The sequence below is a fragment of the Zeus faber genome (genome assembly GCF_960531495.2).
Source record: "Zeus faber genome assembly, chromosome: 6".
NCBI classification, from domain to species: domain Eukaryota; kingdom Metazoa; phylum Chordata; class Actinopteri; order Zeiformes; family Zeidae; genus Zeus; species Zeus faber.
The window spans coordinates 27,676,750-27,687,528 of record NC_137201.1 but is presented as its reverse complement, the minus strand read 5'-3'; the positions used below and the strand labels follow the sequence as shown (position 1 = coordinate 27,687,528).

The 10,779-nt window shown below is 45.8% G+C and overlaps 1 protein-coding gene across 1 annotated transcript in view; it reads right to left on the bottom strand.

Moving 5' to 3' along the window:
* Window positions 1–359: 359 nt before the first annotated feature.
* The window catches only part of lrriq1 (leucine-rich repeats and IQ motif containing 1), a gene marked incomplete at both ends in the record, with an annotated part of 30,889 nt that continues 20,469 nt past the window's right edge, over window positions 360–10,779 (bottom strand). Inside the window, 5 exons of the mRNA XM_080002913.1 lie at window positions 360–493; window positions 3,615–3,646; window positions 4,573–4,687; window positions 9,827–9,928; window positions 10,646–10,734. Coding sequence (XP_079859039.1) covers window positions 360–493; window positions 3,615–3,646; window positions 4,573–4,687; window positions 9,827–9,928; window positions 10,646–10,734 — 472 coding nt within the window. The remainder of the gene's footprint in view (window positions 494–3,614; window positions 3,647–4,572; window positions 4,688–9,826; window positions 9,929–10,645; window positions 10,735–10,779) is intronic.

Here is a 10,779-nt window from a genome sequence, read left to right as displayed (position 1 = left end):
TTTCATGGCCATGGTCACACTATTAGGCCGCTTGATACGTGAGCATAATGAGCGGAATAGAAGCGCCTGCAGATATTTGGGCTGGGCCTCCTCCTCCTGATGCTTCTAATTCATTTTGCAAAGACAGGCAGCCGATGCCAGTGAGCTCAATGCGGAAATGAATCACCTGCGTTGGTTTCAAGAGTGGGGACCAGATGGCGATGTAAAATAATGACAAACAATAGCAGTTATAACACGGGGTTATGATCAGAACAGTTTATATACAAACAAAAAGTAACATTACAACAAAGCCCGGGTTAAAAAAAACTAAACCTGCTTTAAAGTGCTCTGGGTTGAGCTTCGGCGGGGGGGGGGCGGGGTCACACGTTGCCCCTCTTCTTGCCTCCCCCCCAGCCACCGCTCAGCTGGACGGGGTTGTCCCGGAAGGAGATGCGCTCCTTTTTGGACAGGGCGGAGGAGGAGGGCACCCTTTTTGGAGAAGACACCTCCTTACCTGAGGAGAGAGCGAGAGACAAGACCTTGATAGAACCCCACGTTTAAAACGACACATTTTTTGCCCGCAGAACCGCCGTCCAAAGTTGTGACGGTTTAGGGGCCTCGGGGAAACGTGTGTGTGACAGATGTCTCGAATACGGGTGAGGAGTATTCCGCTCGTGCTCTAGCGTCAAAATAAAAAAGAAAATCAAAAAAGAGAGAAGATTTTTATCATGAGAGGGGAAAGAGAGGATTTTATTATGGTTCACAATCTTGAGGTCTGAGGAGTTTTGGGAGTGCTTGTGTGTTCCGTCTCCCAGGGCGGGCTGGCTGCCTCTACACTTCACCTGGGGCTCAGTCCAAAGCTCTGCAAACACCCAGAACAAAGGCTGCACTTCTACCAGCCGTGATACGTTCCACGTGTAGGGAGCCGGGGGGGGGGGGGCGGGGGGTGGAGGGGCTTTGGGGGGTGGGGGGGTCCAGGATGGTGTGGATGTGTGAGGATCGTGATGGATCCATCCGCTCGCAATGGATTAAGAGTGCTATGTTATTTATCTTAAAATGTAAGGAATATCGGTGATGTCACACTCACACCTGCGTAAGTTATTTACAATGCGAACGGCTTTGGCATTCGACAAAAGCAAGGGACCGAGGCGCTCAAATGGACCTCACTCCCAAAAAGCCTTCATTACTAAGTGGCAAATGAAAATAGCTGGATAACGAGGCATCGCTAACACTTTTATCAGGGTCTCGCGTTCATTTGGAGAGACGATCACCCCAACTTGTGCGATTAAGTTCAGTGAAGAGAGTTTTGTGAGACTTTGCAATTATGTGCTCTAAATTGGAAGCAGAGACCAAAGCAAACAGCTTTGCTGATGCACATGTTGCTAATTTCCATGCAAGTAGTTTGGTCATGCTATTCAAGGTACAGGAACAAACACATGGCCACACATTGGACCCGACCGCTGTGACCAAACAAATTGTTTTAAATAATTTTACTCCTATTAGGGGCAGAGAGGGGTGGGGGGTGGGGGGGGGGGGGGTGCATGTGGAACGTAACCGGTTTCCTCTGCAGAAGTAATGAAAATATTTTGTGAGCCTAAAAACGTATTTTATGGAACCACCCCAGCGAGCGGTGGGTATCGTGTTGCAATCGCTTCTAGACTATTTACATAGTGTGTTTTTTTGCTATGGCATGCCCGCTGACCCCTTGGACTTTAAGAGATGTCTTTGATATGGATACGCCCTTTAAGCCGCAGAGGAAATGCAGCTTTTTTTTCTTTTTTTAAAAAAGAGTTTTTGGCCGACAAGCCGCACGCTGTTATTCCCGGTGAGTTGATAAATGCAGCCTACAACTTTTTAACAAGGTCGCATTAATAAGCCCTTCTCCAAGCTTATGAAATAACACACTTGGCTTTTTAGCAACACATCTACAGGATGCGTGTATTCATATTTCAATTTGCGGCGGCACAATTCGATAAGCAATGTTTTGAATCTGACTCTGGAGGATTTTTCTCTCTCGCACTGAGCGGACTTGTGTGATCGGCGCAGACTCACCGCACCTCGTGGATACAATTTGGAAATCGTGATTGGAATCCAATTTGGCCTCGTTAGCGGGGGACAGGGAGCTCCTTCTTGCCCAGATTCCTGCGCTGGTCTAACGTGGTCATCCACCGCGCGTCCTTCAGTGGCATCTTTGTCAGTCACGCTCCCGACAGAGGGCCCGTCTGTCTCTGCTCCCGTGAACTGAAAGGACTGGTTTCATTTGTTTCAGCTTCCTGTCGCAGCTCCCTGTCCCCTGACCGACCTCGTGCTCCTCCAATACGGTCCTCCCACCTCCCAGCCGGACCACCGGTTCCAACAGTCCACCACCGATAATCGGCATTGCATCGACTACACAAGTGGCGTTATCCTCTGCTGCGTTATTATCAACATAAGAAATGATGACGTGACGTGTGCGCGGTGTGGGGGCTTGTGATCAACTGTCTTTGTTTGACATTTATAATTGAGTTGATATTCGTGTTAATGCAAGCATCATGACTCTATACTGCACATTTACCTTTTGTGTCACTATAATTGCGTCGCTGCCTTGCATTATTTTTATTCTATTATCATGTCAGTAATTTAATATCAGGATATTTAGAGAAGGATGCAGAATGATTAAAATGAATAGCATTAAGTACCCAATTTATACTGTTTAATGTGACAAACCTTCTTGTTTGTCATGACGTTCTATAAATGGGTTTTCCAGAGCCTGAACTACTGAGTAGAACATATTAAAACATATTATCAGTTGTCCTCAAGTATTTCAATTGAAAATAATATCATCACCTGAAATTACTTCTCATTTCTACTATATTTATGACAAGGGAATAACTGCACTCATAAATGTTTCGATGTTTCGAATAGCGGGTTTGAAGGTACAGTATATAGGGGATTATTCTGACATTAAATAACTGCAGTTCAGTGATGGAGAAGCGGCCGTGCAGCTGAACGCATAACACTCACTTGCGTGACCGCGGGACTTTCTTGGAGCTGCAGGCGGAGACGCTGCGCTGCCGCTGGCACACGAGGCGGCATCGCGATCTGGACCTGGTCTGTGTGCTGGCACGGCCTGCGTACACACACGCACACGCACACACACACACACACACACACACACACACACACACACACACACACACACAGATTAATGAGGCCCAACATGACACGTCTCACGAAGGCAGGCCGGTGTTTTGAGGAACGTTCTGCTGCTGAGGTTTCAGGAGTCTGGACGTGTGTGAGTAACAGGAGGACGGCAGCGCGCCGCTCTCTTGCCAGGGACCATAAGTCAAAGTGCTCCATAACGGCACAGGGAGGCCGGTGCTCCTTCACTTCAAAGAGCTTACAAGCTTCAGTATCGTTCGCCGCGGCGCGCGAGCCGCACCGAAGTGACACTGGTATTTCTACAAGTGAAACGGAGAAATTGCCTCCAGTTGATCCAATTGAAAGTGTCACCACGCTGGAACCAAACCCTCAGTAACCCCCCGTCCGCCCTCCGCCCCTTCGCCTTGCCCCCCCTCCTCTCTCTCGAAGCTAGCTGATGACAGACTCCAGGGGAGGAAAACTGTGGAGACGAGGGGATGAAAACACAAACTTACAGGGTTTCACAATACGCAGGAAGAGCCACTGACTGTGTGGAAATAAATGAGTTGTCTAGAGGTGTATGCATAGTGTGTGTGTGTGTGTGTGTGTGTGTGTGTGTGTGTGTGTGTGTGTGTGTGTGTGTGTGTGTGTGTGTGTGTGTGTATGTGTGTGTGTAACGCTTACAGCAGTCACAAGGAGCTGCACTGGCACTCCGCTCACGACATCTGGATCAATCTCTGGTAGGAAGGGACTGCTGAGGATGAGGATAAAAAAATAAAAAATAAAATAAAATAAAAAATGACAGGAAAGACAGAACATTGTTAAGACTGTTTTCCCCTTGTGTCTCAAATTCTTTTCAGATTTTCCCATAATTCGGTGTGGTTACCCCTGACAGATGACTACATGAACATGGATGTCATGTGCAGTAATCCTAATGTCTACTCTTGTTACCAAGGGGTCAGGAGTCAGTGGTAGAATGATCTAGCTTCTCCCTGGTTTAGCTTTCAGATTGGATTTGTAGTTCCTTTGGTAGCAAAAGCAATTTCAGATTTTCTCTTCAGACGACACCCGGATCCCACTCGCACTGACCTGTCTATCACATGGGCATCTCTATCTCCCATTACTTGAATGAAATCTCCGCTAATGCTACTCACTTTGGACAAACGTGAAAATAATGTAATGGTAAAGATGAAGCTAGGCCTTTTCTAATTGTATTTCAAAGAGTCCCTCACTAATTGATTCTTATTTTTCCCATAAGATAAAATTTAAACAAGTTTAATTTAAACCAATTTAAACAAGAATTTGACGTTTCCTGAGTGGTCACGGATGTACAAAAATATAAATACATGTAAAAAATACGAATAATTTCTTTAGTGCTTTAAAAAAACATTACTCCCAAAATGACAGCATCAAACCATTTAATCTGCATTGAATTAATTGGTTTTCTGACGATGAGATCCAGAGCCGCCTTACCTTAATTTGTGTCTGCCTGAGTATGCAGCCTGGTTTTGGACCCACTGCTTGGTTCGCTCCAGACTCACTTGTTCAGCCTCCCTCGCCCACTGAAGGCCCAGCTCTATCTTCCCGACTGCATTTGACAGAAAACATTAAATAAACTTCACGGACGTTATTTTTATATATTTTTTTATCTTTCTCTTCATGGCGGTTAAAAACATCCCAGATGACGATGGTGGCTGGGAGTGGAAGCAGCTGCCCTGGTCAGTGGAAGGAGGACATCCGCAGCTCAGTAGAGAAGACGTTAACAGACGCTCGCCGACTTACAACCTCGACAAATAAACAGCTTCACGACTTAGATCTGAGGCGACATTTGACATGTTTTACTGCAGTGATAGCTGACCACAGTCCCTGGAGTTGTGAGCGACCAGTGGCTAGAGCTCCCAGTGTTTATGTTTAGGCTTTATATCGTTTATTTGTTTGGAGGAAATCAGAGGTATTAGTTTAATAGACAATTAGTAAAGTTGCTGAATGATGCCATGGAGTCTTATTTTCCCATATAATGGAAGGAGTTTACAGTTGTTTGTAAGAATATATTGGTTTCAAGTAACATTCTAAAAGTATGCTAAGGCGAGGGGGTTCTGAAAGGCCTGTGATTCATGAGCAATGCTCAAATCCCATAATAGGGCCATAATTCAAAGTAAACATTTGCGTCATGCCGGCAGTAATGCGGCTGTAGATGGGTGTGAATTGATAATGGACTTTGACAGCCTAACACTGGAACTAATGATGCATTTATTTAGGTCATTTTGATGCATTTGCTAAGTCGTAAAAGAAGGAAAGAGCATTGCAGTTTTTTTCACCTGGGTTAATTGAGAACCCCAACTAAAAATGTCAAGTGATGGATGCTTCCCTAGGGCAGTAGAAGGGCAGGAAATGGCCGCTCACACTTCCTAAAGTTGAAAATACACAGACTGGGTCAATAGACTCGGAAAAAACATTTGATCTCCTTGTTGGACATAGTCTACACTTTCATTAGGCTCTTTCCAGTTATCCTTTGTAAATTTTGTTTTAAACAAAAAGAAGGTCAGTAAGGAGCCTAATCAGAAGCCTGCAGGCTAATCCACTGGGTTGCTATTGTAGTTTGAAATATGAGGCCAGAGCTAGAGCGAAGTTCACTGTATTTATGTTACTGTCTGGTCGTGTGGAGTAAGACTCCTCTCTGAAACCCCCTCTTCAGCCCCTGCTGCAGCACCCCAGCACAGAGCCTTGAGGAGTCACGCCTATTAAGAGGGGCTTTTAAGCACATTAAGCAAGGTCCTCGTCCCTATTGAGGAGGTGGGCGGAGAAGGGAAGCTTTGAGGCGATATCGGAGAATCGAGGCCCTAAGACCGGAGAAGGGGGGAAGTAGGGAAAGGTTTGAGTTTTTTTAGCCCAAAGCTACCAAGAACTAAAGCAGAGACATGATGCTAGCACTTGTGAGTCTTGTTATGGGCCACCTCCTCTTCCACCTCGCTGCTGAAACAAACAACCCGGGGTCAGACAGCGGGCGAGCACTACTGAAGTCCGTCATTGAAAAAAGGCAAAAACGAAACAAATGATGAGAATGATGTGCCGGGTTGGTCACCTTGAGCTAGAATCCCGAGGTGCGCTAGTCACCTTTTAAAATAAGACTCTGTTGACAATGTTGTGGATATCATGAGAAACCGCAAAGACAAGATTGGAAGGCCAGGCCCCGGGATGGTCAAGTCATCCAAAATTGAGAAAGATGTGGGCAAATGAAATTGGCCACATTGGAGGTAATACAATCTTCAAGGCCTTGGGTGTTGATATGGTCTGATTGCACGAAGTAGTGCGGAGTGGAGCAAATCTCTGCCTCCATCTCTCTCTGCTGTGGCCTCCTGCCATGCCCCGGGGTGGAGAGATGATCTGCCGCTGTAACTTCCACAGCCAGACTTGAAAGAGAGGGGAAAGCTGAGGAGGAGGGTGGGGGTGGGTTGACTCTTATCGCCTGTCTACTACTTTCCTCTACTCCTCACTCAACCCCCCTTCCAGGGGTCAAAGCCCTACATCCAGAGGGCAAGCTGCTCGTAGTCATCCAACAGTCACTATACATGCTGAGATGCAATAAAAACACTGTTAGCTGAGGAGCAGCCAGCTCCTCCATGGGCTGATCTGATGCTTTGCACAAAACCCACATTTAGTAGCAGTGTGTGACAATTATTTCTTTATGGTTTCGGTAAAGGAGCGATGATTAATTGAAGCCTGAACATTTTAATACTGGACTGTATGAATACAGGTTGACAGCATGTTATGTTATCATGTGTTTAGTTTATTCCACAGGTGAATTACGTCAGGCTTTCAACTCATTTATTTTCCTGATGTCAAATTGATATTCTGACTCAGCAGAGCCACAGATAAGCCTTCAGCCATCTGGCAGCTACAGGCAACTCTAGTGTCTATCCAAAACGAACTATTGCATGACATCCACATTCCCAGCACAATGACTCCTCCACCCTTGGGAAAGAATAAAGTACCTACACCAACTCATGAAGTCAAGGGGATCAACAGTGTGTCACCTTGCCCTCTCCGCCTAGTGGCCCATGTCCTCAGTGGGTTTTCTGAACCAACTGCAGGGACCCTGTAAAAATCTTGTAACCCACAGGACTCCCACAGCTGTGGAGCGGAGCTTTCCTGCTGCCTTTTTACAGAATGGCGGCGCAGAAGTGGTAGTTTAGTGCCGTGCCGAAACACGGGTCAGGGTTTGACAGAACTGGGTCTCCGTACAGGTCCAGGCCCACCTTCCCTCACGCTTCCCTCAATCTGACCCGTGGAAGCCCCACCCCAACCCCCCACCCAAAGGATCCATCTCCAACGCCTGGGGCCCGCCCGACCCGGTCCAGCCTAGCCCAGGCCCAGCTTGCACTCCCAGGCAGGGGCTAACGTTTCAGGCGTGGAGTCTAGCCTCTTCTGGAGGTGATTAGCCCCAAACCCATGACAGATTCTTTCCGAGATATCCGACGCGGTGTGTTTATTTTATCCAGGCTCTTTGTGTGGATGTGCTGGACATGAGCAGCCCACTTGAAATGGGTATCAGTTTACATACCCGGAGAGGCAGAAAGAGAGAGTGAGAGAGGGGGGGGGGAGGAGAAGAGAAGAAGGGCTACTGAGCAAGGGTTGTCTTTTTTTAAGGACTAAAAAGAAAGAAACAATCTCCGTTTTTAAAGGTGATCTTTACAGTCGTGATGTTTGAAGACCTTCTCACCTCCTCTCTCCTCTTGCTTCTTACCAACAGCTTTATTTCAAACAACCCCACTCCGCCCTCGCCGCTCTTCTCTTCCCTCCATCCAAACTCATGTTGTAAGAGACAGGAGGGTTTTTTGTTTTTTTTTCCAGTCTGGAACCCCTCCGTGTCTTACCTCCCCGACACTTAACTCGATTTCACACATCAAGTCATCTACAAAGCTCAGCTGAAACACAATCACCTTGTTTATCATCCGTCATCCAAAACAACTTAGCGTCATACTATTTACTGCTGTTCATGTGCGTTCAATTTCAACTCCGGAACCTCGGCGCTTCCATTTATTTGAGACAGTGCTGCCCTCTCTGCACAGAGTGTATTTGAGGTGTGTGTGTGCGACGCTGCAGTTTAATGGGCAGCAATCAGAATCACTAATGGGGGCATGAACATCAAATGCATTTCGCCCCACCCCGGTAAAAAAATTAAATAAAAAATTGAAGTTCATGAATGTCAACGTTTTTGTTTCATTTTGCTTTACAGAATCTCAACTTGATTTTATGCTGCGCTATGCGAAAAAGACAAGAGAGAAACCACAATATAGTTCGAGAAGGGATAATGGGTACGAGACAACCACCTGCAGGGATTTTTCCAATATAAATCATTGTAGTTTGGACAACATGAATTGAGAGGTGCTTTCAACTTGTTGACAGGAAACAAAGGGGGGGAAGGGGATTAAAGACAGGAACTCATCATGAGACAGTTGGACTCACAGTGGGACCCACACAGTCATTCATCTATATCTGTACTTGTCATCTGTATTCAACCACTACCTTGACGTCACCTTTCACGGCCAAAGTTCTGTTCCAAAACTGAAATTTGCACAAAGCCGAGGAAGCCTAAAAAGACGTTTTCATTAAGAATGTATTAGTTGAACATTAAAAATGTATTAGTTGGTAACTTTGGTAACTCCATTGACCTAGATATCCCTGTGTCAATGTTGCATAAATTTTCAATTACATTATAATGAAGAGAAATCAAACCAAGTTTGTTCTTCTCTAGAACAAAATAAAAACAAGTGCTTTCCAGGAACACAATCCTGTTAATGAGTATTTCGATTTGACATCCATGGTTAAGAGCGGGGCAGACTCAAGAGGACAGACTCAAGACATGATCCTATTACCACTTGTGCAACTGAAATGACTTTGTTCCCCGTAACGAATAGGGGCTTTGCAGGATAATCATTGGCACACTAAAATTACATAACTGAGCCGTGTAGAGAAATCTGTTGATCATTTTGCTTTATCTGCAGTGGAGGACTGTTTGAAAAGATTGGCAGACTACTGATTTTTGAGAATGGGATTTGCTAGATGGAATTGTGCAGAAATTATGTCACTAGGTCTGTTGGTTCTAGCTATGTAGGAAGCTGGTTAGCGTTTAGCCTCCCACAATAACAAAAAACTAAGAGGCTGGAGGCCAAAAGCTAACCTGTTAACTAAATAGCTGCAAAAATAATCAGGAAATAATCGGCAAAATTGCAATGTAATAACAGGATGTATGGATGGATGTAGAGAGAGACATCTGGTATAATTATATTATGAATGTCATAATGTAAAATTCTAAAGCACCAGATGGTTCATAATTGCTCTTTACTTTAATTTACTCTGCCAGAACGGACTCCTCCATTTGAGCCTAGGGTCACTTTGACGTTTACCTCCTCTGTGGGTCAATCGTGTTTATATTGCACAAATTCACAGGTTAAACTGCAAACTTTTAACTCTGGTACTGAGCAACAACATACAATTACTGTATATGCTGATGATTGCATAGGCCTTTAATAAATTATACTGAATGAAACTGAATGTTACTTTCCCCCGCCCCCTCCATGTGATTGTATCGAACATATTCGAACATGAACATTTTATGCGACTGCTCCTTGTGCCCCTTGACGTTCTCTGGACTCTGTTTACAGTATTTACATACTTAACATTGGCATCAATCAAAGTTCTGTACATGTCTGGAGCCCCGCTGTACCTTTAAGGGGACCTCTCCGTTTCGCATGCAGCCCCCTTGGTGCCTCCACCGGACTCAACTTCTTTGTGCAGTTCCTGAACAGGGCCAAACGTGCCGTGGCATCTAAGACACAACAGGCAGAGAACGAGAGGGACAATGAAAGACAGACAGAGTGAGAGAGAGAGAGAGAGAGAGAGATAGAGAGATAGAGAGATAGAGAGAGAGAGAGAGAGAGAGAGCAGAACCTCACATTCCGGTAATATTACAACAATGTTCTGGTTCCACTGAAGGCGGATGCCATGTAGACTTAGAGCCGACACAGAGCCGTGTGTGCGGGAGCGACATGACGGCCGCTCCGTGAGCGGAGTCATGCATTTGTAATTGTGATCAAAGCCTTGTCTTCCCTCTACTTGACCATGGCACGACAAGCGTGGCAGGACTACTGTTTCTTGGAGCGTCGTGGAGGTGAGGTCACTGCTTCTGGGGCCGTGGCCTGCAGAAACAATGACATGAAACGACTGTTTCCTGCGCGGCTCTCGGAATGAGGCCCTATTGTAGGTGACAGAGCCTGGCCTCTCCTGCGTGTGACGCCTCATTAACGTGCACGGAATAGGAAGGTTCCCTGTCAGCATGGCCAAAAGAGGAAAAAGCGGGAAGACTGGAAAGAGAAAGCATGTATTATTTGGGCATGTATTGTGACACGCACAACCCAGAGTTTTAAGTGATAAGTTTGAAGCAGCCTGTTTCAATCAGTACACACCACACACACAGACAAATAAATATACACATCGAGACACGCGATGCTGGTTCCTGTGAGCGGTTTCTTCTACACATACACACCCATATGCTCCTTCTGTTGGTGCTTCTTTGACTTCATCCTCTCAGCCCTCTTCAGCATGAGCATCGCTGTGTTGTTGTCACTGAAGCCCCTGTGAAGACGGCAATCACACCAGCGTCACACAGTCAATTTCTTA